The 23,830-nt window shown below is 35.5% G+C and overlaps 1 protein-coding gene across 1 annotated transcript; it reads right to left on the bottom strand.

Moving 5' to 3' along the window:
• Positions 1-4,013: 4,013 nt before the first annotated feature.
• On the bottom strand, positions 4,014-7,082 carry LOC111904364 (uncharacterized). The gene has a single exon (XM_023900136.3). The coding sequence runs from the start codon at positions 5,037-5,039 to the stop codon at positions 4,143-4,145; it is 897 nt and encodes a 298-aa protein (XP_023755904.1). The 5' UTR covers positions 5,040-7,082; the 3' UTR covers positions 4,014-4,142.
• Positions 7,083-23,830: the final 16,748 nt, after the last annotated feature.

Raw genomic sequence — 23,830 nt, 5'->3', positions numbered from 1 at the left:
TTATTAATAATTTTTTGTTTTTACTATAAAAGTTTGATTAATTTTATAACCGTGGTTCCCACGGGTTATAAACTAGTATATATATATATATATATATATATATATATATATATATATATATATATATATATATATATATATATAGGTAGGTAGGTTCAAATGTTTCTCACATCTATTGTGTGCTAGAATGCACCAATAAGAATTTAGTAAACATTAAATGTATATTAAATGATATCCATACTTATAATTTTTTTTTTTATGGAAACTAATTAAATTCGTCATTAATATCAACAGTAATATTCTTTCAGAATGAATTCGTATCCAGAAGAATAAGAGCGTATTCAAGTAGAACGAAAGTATATTATACTAGAATACACTTTCACTCTTCATATTACATACAACTTTATTGTATTTTAAGTGAGTGAGTTCTAAAAGAATGTTATTGCTAACATAAAAACCTAGATACGAATTCATTGTGAAAGAATGTTATTATTGACATTAATGATAAATTTAATTAGTTCCACAAAAAGAAAATTATAATTATGGATATCATTTAATATGCATACAATTATGGAAATCATTTAATATCTATCTTTATTAATTAAGTAATTATTTAATTTTACTAAATTCCTATTGGTGCATTCTAACACACAATAAATGTAATAAACAAAATAACCTAGCTCTCTCTCTCTCTCTCTATATATATATATATATATATATATATATATATATATATATATATATATATATATATATATATATATATGCAGACAACCTTCCATTAAATAGTTTCACACATATGGATATCTGAACTATGTCAATATCAATATCCATATTTTCTATATAACGTAAACAACCTTTTGCAAGGATGATGCATTTAAGTATATTAATTTGGACATTAAATGTGTATTTGAATTTGAACACGCATAATTCCATCATTTTATGGTTTTAAAATTCAATATGATTTGAATTTGATGAACTCTACTACTATTACTTGTCTCTGTGCCAACAATTATGGAGTAAATCCTATAATGGTGGTATAAGGATCAATCACATGGTGGTATAAGGATCAACCCCGAACACATTACTTGATCATTGGCATTCAGCGAATCCCTCTCATATGATGACCTAAGATGAATACATAACGAGGCTATTAAATTCAAGGTTAAAGTTTATGCTTATACTACTATGAGCTATAACTATATATCATTCATGACATAATTTAGTTGACATGTTAGATATGTCAAATGATTTGCGTTCGGGGCTTAACAATAATAAGGTGAGAATTGAGAGTTTTTTTTTTCGATTGTAGTTTCCCTTATATGAAGAAACTCTTTACTTGTCGGTTCCCAGATGCTAAAAGACTACTAAGGTCATGTTCGGCAAACTACCGTAAACCAAGGATTCTTTGAGGGATATACGAAATGCAACTTACTTTGAATACTAATGTGGAGATTGTAATAAAATATGACATTAAAATAAGTTTAGGATTAAAAGCGTCAATAAGACTAAGGTGTAAAGACTATTAATATAAACATGGGGGAAGTGATTTTTAACTCGTTTAGAGCATCCACAATGCATAGTTCAATCGGAGAGTTGAATGAGGTGGCATGCCTAATTGACATTCAATGAATTAAACTCTACCATTGTGAGATGTCATGTTGGCATTCACTGGATATGAAGTTCAATGGTCATTGAACTGTTCAATGGGTAAAAGAAAAACTTTTAATTATTAAATATATCTTAAATTAGATTTTATAAATATGTTTCACTGAACTTTGGAAAGTTTAATGCATTGTAGGAAAACTTTGGTAGAGTTGTATTGAGAGTAGAATGATGATGTATCAATCCATTAAACTCTAATGAGTTCAATGCATTGTGGATGCCCGTAGTTTAGACGTACAATATATAAAGTTTTGTATTACATTTATTACAATCATTACATTTAAATATTATGTAGAATTTAATAAAATGAAAAAAAAAACCATAAAATGGTATGTGGAAAAAATTAGAATAACCACAAAATGATAGGTGACAAAATGAATGAGATAATGACATGTGATATATATATATATATATATATATATATATATATATATATATATATATATATATATATATATATTTGTTAGAGTTGAAGATATATTTTTTTTACATTCTACATAATTTTAATTCAACATTGAAATGCAAAATAGTTTTCACTCTTATAAATTATAATGTGGTTGAGCCTTTAGTATAATCTATTAATAAAAAAATTCTAAAAATGCAGAAAACTTTCCGTTATATAGTTTCACACATATGGATATCTGAACCATGTCAATATAAATATCCATATTTTCTATATAACGTAAACAACCTTTTGCGAGGATCATGCATCTAAGTATATTAATTTGGACATTAAATGTGTATTTGAAATGGAACACGCTTAATTCCATCATTTTATGGTTTTAAAATTCAATCTGATTCGAATTTGATGCGCTCTACTAATATTACTTGTCTTTGTTCTATGCCAACAATTATGGAGTAAAATCCTATAATGGTGGTATAAGGATCAACCCCTAACACGTTACTTGATTATTGGCGTTCAACGAATACATCTTATGTCATGACCTAAGATGAATGCATCATGAGGCTATTAAATACAAGGTTAAAGTTTACATTTATACTACTATGAACTATAAAGATTTATCCTTCATGGCGTAAATTGGTTGACATGTTAGATATGTCAAACGATTTGTGTTTGAGGCTTAACAATAATAAGGTGAGAATTGAGAGTTTTTTTTTTTTTTTTTTTTTTTTTTTTTTTTTTTTTTTTTTTTTTTACGATTGTAGTTTCCTTTATATGAAGAAAGTCTTCACCTGTCGGTTCCCAGATGCTAAAAGACTACTAAATCCATGTTTGAAAAAGTACCTTAAACCATGGATTCTTTGAAGGATATAATAAAGGCAACTTATTTGAATACTAAGGTGGAGATTGTAATAAAATATGACATTAAAATAAGTTTAGGATTAAAAGCGTCAATAAGACTAAGGTGTAAGGATTATTACTGTAAACATGACAGGAAATAATTTTTAACACATTTAGAGCATCTAGAATGCATAATTCAGTTGTAGATTTGAATAAGATGACATACCTAATTGACATTTAATGGATTAAACTATATCATTGTGAGATGTCATGTTGGCATGGATATAAAGTATAATGATCATTAAACTCTTTAATGGGAACAATAAAACTTTTTAATTATTAAATATATCTTAAATTAGATTTTATCAATATGTTTCATTGAACTTTGTAAAGTTTAATGCACCGTAGGAAAACTTTAGTAGAGTTGTATGGAGAATAGAACAATGATGTATCAATCCATTAAACTCTAATGAGTTGAATGCATTGTGGATAACTTTAGTTTTGACGTACAATATATAAAGTTTTATGTAGTTCTTTTTTCTTTTTTCTCTATTTCTCTTCGCATAAACACATTAAGAATCTATTTTATTATTTTATTCTTGGTTGTTTCTTTCCACATTCTTACACAAACATATAAACACATCGGTGATTTTGCTTCCTTTGGCACAACACTTTTGGAGAGGTTTTGTCTAATGTTGTTGTTGATGATCAGGTGTCTGACCAGAAGCTCTAGACGAAAATCGAAGAAGGAAATAGCTGATTTAAAAGATGACGATTGAGAGTTGATTGATCGGCGATCCAGTCCTGATGACGAAGCTCACAAGTGATGACCATTGACCACATTGATTATTGATACCTGGTGGAAAATGTGAGCTTTTCTTTGATAGGAACAATATCTTAACTTCTCCTACCATGTTATTGTTCAACATTTTGTGAATGTATATAGTTTAGTAAAATCAGTAATTCTTATTTGTTTCAATTATTTCCATAAATGAACATATCATTTAAACATGAAAATCAATTATGCATTCAGCCACGCATGCAACATGCCATTTTTTAACAAGATTCAACTAGATTTGCTGCTTTATAAGGAGCTATTTGCAAGTGTTAAAAACTTTTGTACAACAATATCTTTTTAAAACAAGAGAGAGAGAGAGAGAGAGAGAGAGAGAAGCACATATATATGTATCTATATGTGTATGTGTATCAACTAGTGTATGTATATGTGCATTGCTTACTCTATCTTCCATGCATAAAGAAAAACGCAACATTGTGGTGAATTAGAATAATCCTTGTTTACACTATTGTTATCACCCTCTTCGGTCCCATCTTGGCTATCATCCTCTTTATCACTTTCTGAGTTAGGTTGACCAGGTTTGAAAATAAATGACCCATGGTTCGAACCAGGGTTCAAAAACAGCCATGCATGTACGTCCCACAACACCTCAATCGGTTGCTTGTTCACCAACACCGTTTCATTCCCACGAAACTTCCACTGCAAGTTTCTTATATGGATCAGTACGACCCCATCGATACTGATCCACATTTCAGGGTCTTTAGACCCTGAAGAAGTAGAACTTTCCACCAAAATTTCGTAATCTTTTCTTTCTTTATCAAATCTTGCTTTTGTTGTAAAGCTTTTCTTTCCAAAAACATGCTCTTTCTTGAAGAACAAGATTGTATCCACCCCTGGCCGTGATTTTGTCCTCTTGTATACCTTCTTCTCCAAGTCACCAATCAACAACACAACTTCTTCATCGCAAATTAATGCGACATAGAAATTTGAAGATGGTTCCGGTGAGCTAGAAAACCTGGCTGACCGGAAGTCCCAATAAACATCAATTTGAAGACTATCAACCTCAAAGGTCTTGTAACTCTTTTTGCCCCAAAAATGCCATGGCTTGAGGTCTACCTTGCAGTGATGACGGCGATCGGGAGATTCCACACTGTCTACCAAGATGTTTAATGAGTGGTGCATGATGTTTTTGGTCCAATGGGCTGTCACGGTCCGCCAAAAGCCGCCAATGTGCGCTTGATACATGCATGACACCGTGCATTGTGCGGTTTTTGATGATGATGTAGCTTCTTCTCCTTGCGAAAAAAACATAGATGATGTTACATGAGGATGCATTTTTGATCATGTGGGTTAATTTTCTTCAAAACTCATTTTTCTTGATCTGAAGATCACAAATCAAATTATGATGCTTAAACACATGAAGCACCAAAAGCTTGATCACGAAACCCTTGAGATATTTGGAAAAGATTAATGCTCCTCTTGATCAAAAAATATTATCGTTTGATGATCTTCTGTCTTTATCATTGGAATGGATAAAAAGACGAGGCGTTCCAATTTTTCAAAGCCTTTAAAGGAGTTATAGAGCTTGAAGATACATATCGGATATATAATTGAAGTAATATTTTGCAAGAAGATGATTGAAAACGTTTTAGGGGTGATATTTCTTGAGGTACAAGAAACGAGGGAGACATGAAACATGCACATAAATCTCCGCACAAATGAGTGTTCAGAGAGAAGATAAAATAATACATGAAATAATTAATTGATTTAAAATTTAGTTAATTTAATGATTCAAAAAAATGGAGATAATTTTGGAGACGTAATTAAGAGGCAGGATTTCTCAATGGACCAAGAAAATTAGAGCAAAAAACATGGAATCGATTTTCTATGGAATATAACGTTATTTATTTTAAACGTATGTTCGGTAATGGGCTTTGCAAAGTTAGGAGTTTTTGACTTTTAGTTTATAAAAACAAATTTGAATTAATGAAAAAACTTTATAATAAAATTACATGAAGTAGCTTTGAGAGTTTTTAAGTTTGAGGTTTTATATTTTATCATTTTATACATTTCAAAAGTTTACAACTATTTTTGACGAACAATTCTACACAAATAAAAATTGTAACTTCCAGCTTCTTTGTTGAGAAAACTCTTGATTTGGTACATACTTCACGTTTGTAACTCGGTTGCGGGATGGGAATACATATGAGTGTAAAATTGTTATTTTAGTGAACTTAACGGTTGAGTCGTTAAGTTTTATGATATCAAGACAAACAAATGATAAATTCTAATTATAAGAACAATTAATCAAAACACCATGCATGTCTTATGCACCTGGCGATTAGATACATCGTTCAAAAAAATGCACAGGAAAAGCTATGTGCATATGAGTACAATTCATACGCACATACATGTGCATTGTGCAGGGTTGAATGATGCAGATGCACATAGTTTTTATTCGTTTCTTTTTTGGCGTTTTTTTGGAATGATACAATGCTACATATATATGTCTGAAATAGTGTTTTTGTTGACAAATTCCAAAAGAAAAAAAAAATCTCTACTTCCCTATGGAATTTAGTTTTTTATTGAACCTCTCTCTCTCTCTCTCTCTCTCTCTATATATATATATATATATGTGTGTGTGTGTGTGTGTGTGTATTAAATTTATCCTTAAAATTAGAATTTGTCATCTTGTTTGTCTCGGTATCATCAAACGTAATGACTCATCGTTAAGTTCATTAAAACAACAATTTCCCCTTCAAATCTATTTCCTAGTTGTAACCGGAGTTACCAAATCAAGAAATACAAAAGGGCTTGTAGCCTAACGATGGTATCAGGCAGTGGAAATATGTCCCTCAACCATATGTTGAAGGTTCAAGTCTTGTTGGAGACAAAAAGAGTAGTTAAAGAGTAGGGTATGGAGAGTGTGCATGTGTTTGTTGTTAACAAAAAAAAAATCAAAATTTTCTCGCCAAATATAAGGCTAGTAATTTAAGAACTTACAAGTTAAAGATAGAAGCATTCAAGAAATCTCATATAGGATCTCGACTTTTTTTATAACAGGAAAGCAAAAGTTGAAAGGAATGAAGCCTGGTCCGAAGACTGTGCAAGTAGTTAATTTGCAAGCTCTAGACCATGCAACATTCCTTCCTTCTTATTGTCTTCCTCTTATCTTCCATCGTCAAAGCCGAGACAATTTTGCATATAGAACAAAAGCAACCATGATCAAGGGTTTCTAACACCAATTTTATTATTTGAGATAGAAAGATACAGATAAGGTATATGTACCTATAGAATATAAAAAATGGCTATCAGTAGAATGCTCAAGTTAGCCATTGAAGAAAAGATAAAAATGGCTATCAATAGGATGTTCAGGTTCAAGTTAGCCATTGAAGAACAATATAACTGTTTTGTGTGAAAATGGATTAAATTGTACGATTTGGTAGGGAATTGAGGGCCACAAGATGACAAGATCTTGTTTCACTAGGGAGAAGGTTAGATAACCTATGAAAAGCCAATGGAAGAATGGTAGGTAGCTTGACTTGTTTAGAGTTTTGTCTTTTGTCCCTTTGCATGATTGTTGGCTATGTTAACTCTTAATTTTTGGGGGCTAACTAATTCTTCCTTGTTATTCTTTTTCATTCACCCTCAAATCTAATTATTAAAATGTGTTTGTATGACTTTATTTTTAGACAATAATTCATACTTATAAATCAATTTGTCCAAATTAAATTCAATTTGTTCATTTTGTTATTACTCCCGTATAACATCAACCAAAACAATAAACATAAACAAACGGAGACAAATCTCAAGTAGGATTCAAAAACCAATAAAGAAAGAAAGTGTTCCGTGTTCAAGCTTCATCCGGACCATAAGTCGAAAACCAACAAAACACACGTTATCAAGAAAAACAAAACACACCATGTTCCTATTTTGTCACACATCAAATTTATTCAAAAAAATAATAATAATAACCAAACCCCATTTCGTTTTTCCTTCCGGATGCATTTTTTTAAAAGCACTTAAATCTTTTGGTATCAATCAATAATACGCATTCCGGTGATTACCCTGCAAAAAAAAAAAAAAAAAAAAAGATCACCATCAAGATTAGTAAAATATCACATCACATTCATCTATCTACTCAATAAAACTTTCTTCAAATTGTATTCGTTACACAGGACATGACATGACATGATAGAACCACTGTTATTTTCAATGACGGGGATAATGACATTCCCATTAACATATCAAATACAGTACAATACTGACTAGAGGATTTGGTCTATGGCGATAACCAAGCATCATTCGCTTTTTATACTGCTCATATATTATATATATATATATATATATATATATATATATATATATATATATATATATATATATATATATATATATATATATATATATATATATATATATATATATATATATATATATATATATATATATATATATATATATATATATATATATATATATATATATATCATCATCGGGTGTCACTTCCCCAGGATTAGAAGCACCAACACCCAAATGATCTTTCTTCACATTTCCAGCTGCAATTGGATCTGCAATGCCAGTTCTGCAGCCTTTTTTATTGTGGGATCACTTGGACATGGTGGTGCTGCATGTCACTTAAGAACCGATTAAATCAAGACCATGAACAACAGATTCCAAATCTGTCACACTGCACAAACACAGATATATTCATGCAATTGCTCATGTGTGAATAAAACCTAAAACTACTCCCTCACAAGTTTGATTGTGAAAAAACTAAAAAGGTAGCATAAAACCAGATGTTCATGTAATTACCAACATCAACTTGTTTTACTGACTGTTCATGAACAGAGGCATTAAACTGGTCCAACTTTTGCCTTTTTATGGGTACGTCTTCATCTTCACTTAATTTGACAGAAGGTGCCACAAGTTTTGATTTTTGTTTCAGGCTGAATGCAAGGATGAAGGAGTCTTGTTGACTTTTCCAGAACTATTAGCTTTAGAATGTGACCCATTATGACTAATAACAGCCTTGGGTTGACTGGACACTGATAAAGTTGGATCCAATCTTGATTGTTCTACTTTATCACCCTTTCCATTTTCTTGCTGAAGTTGTTTGAACCTTTCCACAAATTAACGAATAGCTTAGAAGTTGTTTCTTTCTCCATTTTTGTTGTTTATAGAAACCACTAATTGAAAAGTAAGCTTACAAGCTATTCAGATAATGAAATGCAAGTGAATGATCTCAAGTTCTATTATCCTAAAGTAAGCATTAAAGCTGTATACTAATGTGATCATGAAACATAAACCTGTTCCATTCCATAGTTTATAAAGTAAAATCTTTTTTCAATGCATACATACCCCTAGTCCTATTCACATAGGTGCCTTAAGTAAGCTGATCTAACAGGTCCATAATGAAACTCATCAGCCACAGAAACGAATCAACAAATCACATGCCCAATCATATGCGATAAACGATTAAATTCCATGCTGATTCCAAATTCCATTAGTTCAAAACAGAAATAGAGACGCATAAAAAACCCTAAGTTGAAGCTGACGAGTTGAACGTAAATCGATCAAATGTAGCTTCTAAATTTCATGAATTATAAAAAGATGTATACTAATTATGAATAAACAAACATATCGATTGAAAATCTGGTGAAACGCCAAAGGTGGATCAAGAATGTGAGAGCAAGGAGGGATGGTTCTCAGATCATCGGAGGATTTTGGTACTCCCTGCTTTTCTTTTTGTCTTGGGAATCGGAGAGGAATGGAATGAAAATTAATTACTTTTTTTTTTCCTAAATCCTTCCAAGTCGGAAGGAAAGTTATGAGGGAAATTGTGATCCTCCCATTTCCCTCCATTTCTTTCCACTTCTCTTCTTTAACGAAACTCGGGAACATCAATTTCTTTTATTTTCTTTTTATTTTAATCTATTTCCTTTCCTTTCTCTCGTTAAGTTGAACTCGGGAACGGGGTGTAAAGATCCCATACCTCTCATGTATGCTTTGTTTAAAAAAAACGTATCCATTATACTAATTTCACAATTTCACTCTAACTTCTACTAGAATAGTTTTTTTTAATAAGGAAACTTCCCTAACAAGGGTTTTCGGCCGGCTTTCTTATACCAACTAATCCCCACTACGAACAGTCGAACATGAGACTATGTCTCGTACCCTAGAGTCAATGCAGACGAATCTCTATAGCCACGGGGGCTGGATAATATCAATATTTGAACATGAGTCAATATGTTATCCACCATATATTTCATATGTCTCACCAAATCACCACAACTCAAGTGGTTACTTTAAATATGGAAGAAACCCTAAAAATTCATGGGTTTAAATAAGGATACCCTAGGGTTTCTTCCATATTTAAAGTCATTAACTCATGACCTAGGGTATCCTTCTTAACCTCCAACCTCTCTCAATGAAACCCTAGCCCCATTTTATGTTTGTGAGCTTGTTTGATTGAATGGAGGCCTTGTTCTTGGCTTTTGGTGAAGCTTGAAGAAAAAGGAAGTACATTGTTGTGCAAGGAGTTATCTTGTATCTCTCAGTCCCTTCATATTTTGGAGTTGTTAGAGGTATAAAGTTCACATCTTGATCCTTGTTCTTCTTGTTTCAAGTTTGGGCTCATTTAGATGTTTAGGTCCCTTCCATGAATGCTCTTGGATTTTGAGAAACTCTAGAGCTTGTTATGACTCTCAAATGGTCCTTAGGTTTTTAAGAATGAGAAAAGATTCATGTTTGAAGCTATGTTGGGTCCACAACAAGAGTTGGATGAGACACGATTCATCAACACACTGAAGGACTTCCAGCTAGCTCCCGACCTATAATCGTTAAATCTTAAGTGACCGGGATATATATATATATATATATATATATATATATATATATATATATATATATATATATATATATATATATATATATATATATATATATATATATATATATAAGATTGACACTCCCACATGTGGTTGCTAGCTACAACCTAATGACAAGTCGAAACAGACATAACTTTCTAAACACATTTGCGACGTCCAACGAAGCATCGTGGTTTTTGGGAATCAACAGTCGTTAGCTCAGTTATAGGAACTCATTGTAACTTAGTTAAACTAAAACTAACTATCTTAGACTACTACTAGGAAACAACCTAAGAAAGTAGTGATAGTACTCACAAACTCGAGGAAGCGAGTTTAGGATAAGCAAGAAAACTAAAATAACCACACAACCTTTTATAATAATAAAACTTGTGGACTCACCAGCATTATGTTGACCTTTCAAAAAAAACACATGTATTCTCAGGAGAATGAACCCGGTTGAAGAAGGAGGTAACCCTAGTGACGCAACTCGAAGTTTATGTGCTTTACTATTGTATTTTGCTTTTGTGACCTATTTGTACCTCGAACAACTTTGTAACATATTTTATTTAATGAATAAATAGCAACATTGTTTAATATATCAGTGTATTAATCAATGTATGTCTTTGGCCTGAACTCCAACATTCTAATGTCGCACAATCTAACGTTTCTGCCGCCGGTCAGGGTATGGCATTAACTTAATATGGATCTTAATCTATTGAATCACAAACTTGGGCCAAAAAGCATAAAGTACCCATTTTTCCCTTTTGACCAATAATGCATCTTCTTATGCATTCTTTCTCTATAACTTAATCATCTAACCTTATCTTAGTGACTTAAACTGCTCTTGGCCATTTCCATGAAGTTACAACTTCATATTCTCATATTTTCTCATAAATGACCAAATTGCCCTTTTGGTCAATCTTTGGTTAAAAGTCAACCTTCTCAAAAATTTGGGTTCTAACATAAATAGCCTCCAAAACCCTAAAAATGCGATCAACCCATGGGCTTGAGCGACTCACGCCCTTAAGAAGTGCGCCTCGCATCCTTCGATTAAATCTCGATTCTTCATTTTTTCAGATATCAACAAATTAAACAAAACAAAACCAGGATAAGTTATGTATCAGGAATGAGGATGTTCAAGATGAAGTATTTAACCTTAAAAAATGGAATAATGACTACCTTATAAACTTCCATTTGATTAATTTGACATAGAATTACTCATAATACGCTAATGAAGCTTCAAAATCGACAAATCCTTCTCAAGATTGGTTTCCTATATTGTTCTCTCCAGTTTTGATAATGTCAAACCGAGGGAGAGTAGATGTAACATCCTCTTTTGGAACGTATCACAATATTTTCCGCTTTGGGCCTCTCGGCACGAGGACTTCCCAGGGGGTCACCAATCCCGGTACTACTCCCGCCCAAGCACGCTTAACTGCATAGCTTTTATGGGATCTGTTGCCCTCACGGCTTTAAAACACATTATGAAAAGGAAGGTATCCACACCCCTTTATATGAAAGTGCTTCGTACTCCTTCCAAGCCGATATGGGATCAGGTGCAACCCACCTTCACCCCCCATTATAGGGTTCGACGTCCCCATCGAACACATCAACCCGTGCCCCAACTCTGATACCATTTGTAACACCCCCTCTGGCATGTATCACAATATTGTTCACTTTGGGCTCCCGGCGTGAAAACTTCCCAAGGGGTCACCCATCCCTGGATTGCTCTCATCTGGGCACGCTTAATTGCAAAGTTCTTATGAGACCTGGTGTCCTCACGACTTTAAAACATGTTGTGTCAAGGAAGGTATCTACATCCCTTTTAAGGAAATGCTTCGTTCTCCTTCCAAACTGAACACTTATGAATCCTTCTCCGATTTTTCTTCAGGCTTAGTCGAATAGTCTGTACTAAATTCGACCAACTTTGTGATAGCACTTGCAACAACATCAACTTTGCTATGCAAGAAAGTATAGTTCTACTCCATCTTTTCCACCTCTTTGGCCATTTCTGATTTGAGTTCAGCCATTTTTTGATCCACAGACTCCTTCATCTTGGTGACTTGCTCAACAAAAAGATCATAACGCTCCTTGGAAACATCACAAAGCTTCTAAATTTCGTACTCAAAGCTTCTAGAATGAACATTCAACCTTTCAACCTGTGCCATTTCAAGACTTTCAACCAAACTTTGAACTCCTGAGACTTTAACAAATGCTCCATCTCTACTCCAGTAACAAAATTCTTTTCCCCAGTTTCTGCTTGGATTTGTAAAAGAGAATTGATTTTGAAGTTAAGGATTTTGAACTGTTTACCTGACATGATCATGTCATCAGGAACATTATCCTCCTCAGGATTGAACCGCAAATCAGCAAAAAAAAAAATGATGTCATCGTCATTTGGTTCATCTTCTTGAACTATTCTCTCAGCTACAGTGGATTGAGAAGATAAGAGAGTAGTAATGCGTTCATGCATGATTGTGGAAAAAGTTGGTGAAATAGTTGAGACTGGTAGTGAAGTTAGAATAGGTGATGAAAGTGGTAATGAAGTGAATGTTTCGAAAGTAGAGTTTTAGATGGTGGATGAGACTATTGTGGAAGTAGGAATGGTTGATGTTTTAAGAGTTGAAGTAACAATGGCTTTATTTTTCTACACCCCTTCACCCATATTGACATATGTGTCCTTATCAGATAAGTTCACAGTGATGTCTGGAGTTTAAGCCTCCTCTGTATAGGACTCAGTATATGAAACCATGCGTGGTATGACCTTAGTCTTCTCAGGGATAGATGTAGATGTTTGACCATTCAAATTAGTATTTTTATCCGTATTAGATACATTTACAGTGACACCAGAATTTTTAGTCTCCTCGAAAATCGACTTGATTGGAGAATCCCTTCGAGGCGACCCGAGCCCAAAATCATCATGGTGAATATTCTCACTAGCACCGTTATTATCAGTTTCGACAATGACCTGATCAAGTGGATCTTGATTCTTTCTCTTCTTTTGGTATAGCTTCTGAGCCATATCGAACGTTTGTCGTTTCTTCGAAGCGGGAGAGACAGGAACATGAACTTCTCTAAACAGTACACCTCTTTTGTTGATTTGAGGTTTGCAAATCTTATACCCTTCCGAGACAAATGAGGTATGAGAAGAATCAATATGAGCTTGCTCAGTTGTCGCGATTTTGGGTTCTTGAACTGCTGGCCTGATTGGAGAATCACGAGGCCTCTTGGCTGGCTTCTTGGTTCACTTGAGAATACTAGTCTTCGAAGGAATAATTTCTTTAGAAACTTCCTCCACCACAGGTTGTGGTTTCTCAATCTGCTTCTTCTTCTTCGTTGCTTTCGCAGGTTTTGAAGAAACATCGATCCCTTTCAATGGAAGAACACTGACATAAGAATTAGCATCAACGGATGTCAAGTACCGAACAAGAACTTAATTTTGCGGATCAATACGCCTTAGCATCACATCTGGAATGCAAGCGACATTAGGATAAATGATTGGATCATCAACAACAAGTCTTGGAGCAACAAATGTCAAAAACTCAGCAGTTTCGACATTTGAAGGAACCAAAATATCTTCTTGTTCATAAACCTCCTTGAGAATCAAACTCTAGTATCGAGCACATGAAACACCATTTGTCAGATTGGTGTGAGTAATTTCTGCTCCAAATTCCTCCCATAGTTGTTTGGAATAATCAACATTCAAACCATAATATATGCTAGCAATCATAACATAGACTTCCAATTTTGCGTTGTGTAACCCTAAACTGTGACAAATCAAGCATCACAATACAATTCCAAAAAGAAAACTCCATACACAGGGAAGACTCAATTTTCTAAATATACTTATTCCAGTCAGAACGGGTTGATGCCCCAGCTCGTTGAACATGTGAATAACTTGTTCATCAGTGACTTCATAAAAAGTACCTGAAACAGGCAACTTCATGATTTGGGTAAACTGCTTCTTTGTAAGCTTTCACATCTTGTTATTCATCAGCTGAAACGTAACAAATTTTGTTGTTTTGTTGAACACTGCAGTGGAACCAACAAGAGAAATCTAAGGCATTGGTACTGCAAACGATGATGATAACACGGTGGATATAACAGGGTGATTTAGGGCTAAAATCAACATTTGTGACCATTTTGGATATTGATCAACTGTTGGAAGCAAATGAAGATTTGTGTTCTGTATCTTCATCATAGGTTGTGAAATTTCTTCTTCCCTGGTGGTGTTTGTGGGATCAACATTGGTGTGAGGAGCAGCCATTGTTGTGATTTCAAGGATTTTTGAAGACGATGAACTTTAGAGAAATTTGGGAAATTTGTTCTGAGAGCATAAAGTCTGATAATGATACCACCAATTTCCTTATATAAGCTATGGTATTTTTGAATTTGAACCGGTTACCAATAATACACTGCTACATATTTGCATTGGTTACTTAATTGATCACTGTAAAAATTGCCACGTGATAAAAGTGATCATCACGTTTTCCTCAAATCCCGTGAAGATCCTGAACCGTCATGTCTGTCGGATCTTTCAATGTTCCCAACCGGATAAAAACTGCCACTTATTTTGAACTGAGAGCAAGGACATCTTGTTGTTTCGACACCAAGAGAATATCATTCCTTTGCATTGAGGTAAGTCTCATTCATTTTTCGGATTTGAAAGCAAAATTATATGCCAGACTTTGCGAAATCTTGGTTTCGAGTTGGTATTACCTAAAACCTCAAGGATTCCAGTGCAAATGTGTGCCAAAGAATGAGTGACAAACTGCATTTGATACAAAAGCGTTTGGATCCCGGGAAAAGATCTCTTCATTCGACATCAAGAGAGATGACAAACTGCTTGTTTGGTTTCCCGTGAAATACAATCAAATATTCATTGATAATAATTGAAGGGATTCTATTTCATTGGTTTCAAAATGTAAGCTTAATTTTTCTCAATACCACAACTTAACATAAGTGTGATGCAAATGAACAAAATTACTTGGATGACCAGTGTAGTCAAGAACAAGTATGGTTGGATATGATTTAGAGTAATAAGAAATCAGAAAGATATTCAGACTAAAATCACATTTCAAAAAAATTAGTAATGGACCGTGTTGGGAAAAAATGTCTTGGTTGTAGAACATTTTATTAAGGTCACGCAAGTAGAATGGAATATGATTTTGAATCTCGAAAGGTACTGAAACAAATGTTTCGTTATAATCTTGAACAAAAATGTTCAATGTCAACTCCTTGATAGTTGGGGTTTTTGGGTTTCACAATCATCATGGAAGAATGACTCAGGATCATAAACACAGATGGTGGAATATCTACATTGTGGTAGGTTTCGACCAGAGATGTCGAGGATATGCAGTGAAGTGTGTGATTATGAAAAAAAAAATTAGTGAAAAATATTGTGTTTAAGAACTCATTGTACATCTGCGAAATATATGGACATTGTAGAAATCTATTTACTTAATATGAGAAGAGAAAGGTATCTCTTCGACTAATGTGAATGTAGCCTAATTAGGAAGGAACTTTTGTAGTAATAGTTCCATTAAGGCTTCGAACACATAAAGTCTATGAGGCTTGAGGTCAACATACAACAACATGCTTCTAGGGACGCTTAATTAGTACATAAGTTCGAATGAATACATGTCCCTTAGATGGATATGATCGTGGGGCATGCACCTCAATAGTACGTTGTTACAATGAGACACAAAATGTTAAGCAAAATATGAAATAATAACAAGAAAATATTTTTCGGGTTTTTGAATTTTTGAAATTGAAAATAGAACAAAAAAAACTTGTAAAATGTTACAAAGTGACGTTCAACCTAGTAAGTAGCAACCCCCATTGATGTCACTCATCGAAAAAATTTCTCCCCCACAAGGCGAACTAATTTCAGAATGATTTAAAGGAAATTTGAATGCGAACGCATGCGAATGCTGAACCGGAACAGTAACCTCTGAACGATTCAGAAAAACACCAATTGAATAGACACCTTTTCAATCAAGAAGAACCTAGAACAGAACTTGCTTCAATCATCCCCAAACCATTCAAAATCCTTAAAAAATGACTTCTCATCTAAAGGTTTTGTAAAAATATCTATAAGTTGATCTGTTCTTTTCACAAAATGGACCTCAATTCTCTTGTCTTCTACATGGTCTTTTATAAAGTGATAGCGAAGAGCAATGTGTTTGGTTTTCGAATGTTGGACTGGATTATGACAGATGAGAATGACACTTTGTGAGTCACAATACAAAGGAATTTTCTTCATATTGATTGCATAATCGCACAGTTGACTTTGTATCCAAATAACTTGATATGTGAAAGCTGCAACAGTTGCATACTCTGTTTCTACAGTCAAAAACAAAACACATGTTTTTTTCTTCGAGTGCCAACTCACTAGCTTTCCATCCAAAAATTAACATCCACATGTCGTTCTCTTTCGATCTAGTTGACAGCCACCTAGGTCTGCATTTGAGATTGCCTATATAAAGAATCATGTCTTCAATGGATACTAGCGAAAAATGGTCTTCACAACATTGAGATGGGGTTCTCTTGGGTTCAGTTGGTACCTAGCACAATTACTTATAGCAAACATAATATCAGATCGACTTGCAGTTAAATACACGAGCGAACCTATCATGCTTCTATATGTTGTTAAGTTTACAACTGACTAATCCAACGAAGGATTCAAGCGAGTGTCAACCGCAATATGTACTTTTACTTTTGTGTTATTCAGCATCCCAAATCTTTCAAGCAGGTTGCGTGTATGTTTCTCCTAATTAATAAAGATGCCTTCCTTGCTTTGAAGAATATGTAAACCCATAAATTATTAATTTTCCCCATCATACTCACTTTGAACTATCATAAGCTCCTCAAATTCCTTAGATAAAAAATGGTTATTCAAACCAAAAATTATATCATCGATATAAATTTGAACAAGCGTCAAGTGATTCCCAACTTTCTTTCGAAACAAAGTGGGATCAACTGATCCTTGTTTAAATTTAGCAATTTTCAAAAAACTGGTCAAGGTTACATACCAGGCACGAGGTGCTTGTTTCAACCCGTAAACTGCCTTATCTAGAATATAACAGTGATCAGGATAGTTATCATTGACAAAACCCGATGGTTGTTAGACATAGACCGTTTCCTCCAAAACTCCATTGATGAATGCACACTTGACGTCCATTTGATACACATCGAAATCTTTATGCGCTTCATAAGCAAGAAAATTTTGAACTTCCTCGAGTCGTGCAACATGGGCAAAGGTTTCCTCATAATCGATACCTTCTTGTTGAGAGTAACCTTTAACGACTAATCTTGCTCTATTTCAAATTATATTGCCTTCTTTATCAGTTTTATTTTTGAAAATCCATTTTAAACCAATTAACGAAACATACTTTGGTTTAGGAATTAACCTCCAAACTTTGTTTCGTTCAAACTCAACCAGTACAGATTGCATTGCAACAACCCAATATGAGTGTTTAATGCAACCTATAATGTTTTTGGTTCTAATTTTGAAATGAACACGTTAAACATACAATATTCTTGATGAACATCTAGCACTTCATTTTTGGGTCAAATCTATGCACGTATCAATACACCAACATGTGAATCACCAAGAACCTGTTCCTTTGGATGGTTGCATGTCCATTTGTCCAGCGGTGGATATGCGAGATCAATATCCAAAGGTGCATCTTCGAATACATCCTCCGCTTCTGAACCTTCTCCTGCATTCAAAATATTATCAATGACATCATGAAACTCATTAGATTGGTCATTTATGTTACTAGGATTCGATCCACTTGGCTCCCCCTCAACCAATGGATTTGAGTTCTGATGCTCCCCCTCAATATCAACATGGTCCAGCACAAGCTCCCCCTCGACTTGAGATGTAGTTCGCATATGCTCCCCCTTAACAGTCAAATCTTGATTTTCATCATGTAATATCAAACTCAAGTGTTCCCCATCCACTTGATCATTAGTCAAAACCGGTACTCGTTCGACAGTCACTCTTGAAGTTAATATGGAATGTGTGTCATCTTCTTCCCGTGTAACACTCGAATCATCTGAATGTTTCGATACTTCAGGAATATGATTATCATCAACATGGTTTTCAACATCAATCACCCTATATGGAATGCCAAAAATAAAATCATAATCAATATCATAAGAATTCATGATTTAAGAGTCATAATTTGTTTTAGAAATAATAGGCTTTTGTACAAAAGACTGTTCGACACGCTTGACATAATAGTCATCAAATGTAAGATTAAAAGTTTCTTCGATCTTTTTTGTTCGTTTTTTCAACACCCTATAGGCAACATAGTTGTGTGAATATCCCAAGAAGATTCCTTCATCATCTTTTGATTGAAATTTAGAAATATTGTCCTTAAGATTCATTATGAAACACCTACACCCAAAAACATGAAAAAATTTCACATACGACTTTCTTTTCTGAATTATCTCATAAGGTGTGATGCTGAAACGATGATGAATAAAAGAACGATTTGGTGTAAAACATGCTGCCGAAACAACTTCTACCTAAAGATATTAAGGCAAATTTGCAAACGTATGCATGGTTCTTGCAGATTCGCATAGAGAACGGTTCCTCCTTTCGAATACACCATTTTGTTGTGGTGTGTGAGGAGACAAAAAGTTATGTGAAATTCCTAACTCTGTCAAGAATGAATCAAAAATTCAATACTAGTATTCTGAGCCATTGTTATTTCAAGAGGAGATGATCAGGATTCCTTTAGATGTTTGCGGGTTATATCTCGGATTGGTCCTCTGTTATTTCCTGGGTTATCAAGGATGGTTATATGCTTTTCTTCATGTCGAGAAGTCTTCGATGAAACTTTAGATGGTCCTATCTAGTAGAGTGGGTTAAGTATGTACTGTTGTTATCCTGGTCCTTGTCAGGATCAATTCAGGGGTATTGCTTGGAAGATCTTTGGTCAGGGTTAGCAAGATAGTTCTCCAATGGAGTCAGGGTTCAGTGGTTCTATCAACTATTCGGGTATGATCGGTAGTTTCCTATGGATGAAATTTGGGGTTTAAGGCATTACCGTTGCTAGGGAAGGAACGGTAGCAGGGAATGGTAGTGTCAGAGGCATGAGTTATTTGGTCACTGGATGTGCCAAGGAAGTTTTGTATCTGTATGAGTTATAGTTGGTTAGAGTTCAGTAATTCTTTGAGAATGAAGATTAGAGTAGAGGTTCGGTAGTGCATGACAAGGGTTATGGTTATTAGTCACAGACATAAGAACTCAAGGAAGTGGCATGGTATCAAGGAAGGTGATTTGGATCATCGGACTAGTTAAGGTCTCAAGAGCATTCTACCGGATTCTAGAAGTTGGGAAATCGTTGAGATTTGGCTAGTAATGGAACACTAGTTTTGGTAATCACAAGTCATAGGCAGTTCCTACTATATGACGGTCGATGGGTTGGGAATCCATCAGACTTATAGGATGAAAGAGCTTCGACAAATCCAAGTGGGGGATAATCGATTAGAATTTCCAGGAATTGGATCGAGTATGGAACTAGGGTAAGTTTCACATCCTGGTCAGGAATAGAGACGACTCAAGTGACCGTTTAGTTCGGGGTTTTGTAAGTGGGAGTTCAGAGAACTCCCGGCAACTGGTCGGCATTTTCTTGTTATGCATACCCGGTTTGTGGATGGATCCTAACCAAGAGTCGTGTAGAGCCTCGCTGCCTGTGCTTATCTGATGCAGGTTCAATTCAAGATATTTGGAATTGAGATGGTTGGGTTGTGATGAAACCTAGTGTGGTAATCATGGTTGGTTAGAAGTGTTGCGACATTGTGATGGGATCGTAGCATTCGCCTGTTCGAGGTAGACTATCATTGGTAGTGGACATGAGCGTAAAGGGAGAATCAAGTCGTGCCTTGGGCGCGCCAGTTAGAATTGTCATAGAGTATTTCTCCGTTATGGGTTGAGGACCATTAGGGTCTGAGGTGGAGCTGGGCCTGTGTAGCTCTAGATGGGTGGGACCCGTGGGCAAGGTCGCTTCGTGGTATAATTTGGGTGGGACCCATGGGCAAGGTCCGTGTGATTTTGGCAATACAGGTGGAACTTGATAGAGACCGTTGGTTCAAGGTATTTGGATCTTGGATTTCAGGATTGAGTGTGTGGTTAGTATGTGATGCAGGGGATGTTTGGGCTGTGTAGCCTTGCTATTTGAACTCTTGGGAACCTGGTGGTTGGACCAGGTGTGAGATAGGTAGTCTATGCGTTGGTTTAGGAACCTTATAACTCGATCTAGCAAGGTTTGTCATCATCAGAAAGTGTTGGGTGAAATGCAAGTGCAGATTTTTGGATCTCGGTTTATGAGTTGAGTATCAGGTTAGTTTATGGGTAAGATCTCGAGTCAAGTACCGCAAATGATTTGTGCAGAATTTCCATTTTCGTGGGTTGATGATTGGGGTATATATATGTCGAGGTCGTCGATCGATGGGTGTAATGGTAATGAATGGATTCAGTTTTGGATGGTAGGTTAGCTCTCGTGATTGTGTCTTGGATTGGTTCCATTGGTAAGAGCATCAAGATAAGTCAGGGCGGTATTACTAAACTGGAACTCAAATGTAGGGTAGCTTGTTATTATGAGGCGATATCAGGTCACTTGCAGTCGGGTTTTCGATAATCTCCGGGTAGATGATGTGACCCTGTTGCGCCGCTCTCATATGAGTCTAACCGTTACAGGGATGAGTCTCCTACTCGAAGGATTATTTGAGCCTACTGTCAAGTATAAGTGTTCTGCAGGGATATTTGGTCTGTGATTCTGTTTTCTAGTCAGAACCTCAAGTTATTAAAAGTTTAGTAGTTAGTTGGGAAATTAATGGGATGGATTCAACAATGGTTCAGTATGGGCGATCTGTCAGGGAGTCAGACCATCTTGAGACTTCAGATTTTAGGTTAAGTAGTTGAGGATTAATTGGCAAGGGATTCGTTCATCTTCGAGGTTGTGGTCTTGTTGCTCAGTGTGTTGGCTTGTTGGGAATGGTAAGGAATGATTTCGAGGACGAAATCAAATTTAAGTCGGGGAAAATTGTAACATTCAATTTGGAATTAAATAAATAAGATTAAATAAAATAAATAAATAAACCCTGAGATATAAACTATATTTCATATTATTATTTAATTGAAGCCCTCAATCCATAATAGTTTATTAGTGTTAGCCTTAGGAGTAAAATGTTATAAATTTGGGAATTTACAGTCTAAAGGTATCATTTGGACTTATATTGAATAGATTTTGGAAACAGGGGCTAAAGGGTAAAATCTGGATTTAGCTTGTAATGTTTAGTGAAGTAGGGGCCGATTGTGTTAAAGGGAATGAAGATTTATTATGGAGTCGGGGTTTAAGACTGTCGCTTCCCGCTTCCCCCTCGTCGCATCTCCAAACCCTAAAACTAATCTCTTTTTCAGCCACCACCATGAGAAGCCTCCTTAGCCGCCGCTGCCCAGTTGAGTTCGACCGCCACCTGTCCGCATACTACCTCGCTATTGAAGCGCCACTACCACAACCTTGCTGTCGGATGTTGTGGGCAACCGGAGAACCACCAAAGACCGTGGAACATGTTGTGGGCGTCGATGTGTGGGGCACGAGCAACTGAAATCTCTCGGTAAATTATTTGCGACCCATCTCTCATTTCCTTTGTTCATTCTGGCGAGTGTGACGTGGAGTACGTCCTTGATGCCGTTGTCGGTTTCGACCATCTTTTCCGTTAACTCCGACGTTGTCAGCCATCAAGTTGGTGGCTAAGGGCTGTTGTATCATGTCGTGTATGTTCGTGTATTGTTGCTAAATCCCGAGAAGCTTGTTGGCTGGAGGTGAGACGAACCACCATGGCAGCCAACCATGGTGGCTGCCGTTTTCTGCCACCCATTGCCGCCACCAGCCACCGTGGGAGACGGTTGTGTGTGTGTGTTTTAATGATGAATGTGATATCAATTTTTCTTAGCCAAAAGTGAAGAAGACCACCACCGCCGTGAGGTGGTGGCTGCCGCCATGAGCCGCCGTCAACCACCACCGCCCGAGATGGCAGTGGGTGATGCTCGACCTAGTGAAAAAGTAATTGACCTAAAAACTTAACCATTGGACTAATTGGCATGTTTTTGGTTGGAAACCCTAATTAGGGTTTGGGAAACCCTAATCTTGGAAACTTTAGTTTGGGACTTGTCGAGACCTGCGTTTGAACAGTTGGATTTGGAATTTTGAATTACGCCCAACCACATTGTATGATTGGTCTAGTGGAGTGACGGACTTAATGGATTATGTCCTTAATTGGTTAAGTAAGAACACTTAACCCTAATCGTCATTTTATGTGAAAACCCTAATTGTGTTGGGTTTTGAGTTGGGCTTAGATGTTTGGATTCTTGATGGCCCATCTAAGAACAAGTGTATGGACTAGGTATTTGGATGGGCTTTAGGGTAAGGCCCATGTAAGGCGATTGGGCCCAATTTGTAAAATTGGGCCATAATTCGGCCTTGGTTGATTATTTGACTTTTGGGCCTTCAGAGTGTGATTTTGGGCCTTGGGCTTGGATCAAGCTAGGGTAGTGGTAAAATGGTATTTTTACCCCAAATATGGTTGTATGGCTATGCATTGGAACCCAATTATTAATTGGGTCTTATTTTGATGTTGACGGTTCGGGATCAGTCAGCCAGCAGTCAGAGATTTACCGCGAGACTTCAGTAGTGCAATGTGAGTTTCCCTAATGGGTTTAATGGGTCGGTCTATAAGGGGGAGTATAAGGTTACTGCCTATAAAATGGCAGTTTAATGGGTGTCCACTCTCACCCACCGCTTCCTTAACTGATGGAGGGTCGTTAGCCGAACGGGTTTGACAAGATATTAATTCTCCTTTCATTAAAAGTATAATGATAAATATTAAGTAACTAAACCTTATTAAATTCCCAATCATAGTTACTTTAGAAAAAATGTGAATTTGGTGCTAACCCATGAAATTACACTTTGTACCTTACCAAGTCGTTGGTGGAGCGTATGTGAGTAACCGACACACTAACATGGACTAGTAAGAGTGGCAAAGGGTAACTTAATGTTTATCATAGATTGGTGGAGCGCGTGTAGGTAACCGGCACATTGATTAGGTGATAAAAAATTAAGGGTACCGATTCAATTTGCATGGTTATTCACACCTTGTTTGTGATCCTCGACATCCCAGACACAAACTTGAGAAGGCACAATTGAGATTTAAACATGCCATTGAATAGTTCAATGAATC

The sequence above is a fragment of the Lactuca sativa genome, chromosome 3 (genome assembly GCF_002870075.4).
Source record: "Lactuca sativa cultivar Salinas chromosome 3, Lsat_Salinas_v11, whole genome shotgun sequence".
Classification (NCBI taxonomy): Eukaryota; Viridiplantae; Streptophyta; class Magnoliopsida; order Asterales; family Asteraceae; genus Lactuca; species Lactuca sativa.
Note: the sequence above shows the minus strand (reverse complement) of the source record. Positions and strands in the feature narration are given on the sequence as shown.

Coding starts and splice junctions, on each gene's coding strand:
- LOC111904364 (XM_023900136.3), bottom strand. CDS start 5,039: ATGCATCCTCATGTAACATCATCTATGTTTTTTTCGCAAGGAGAAGAA.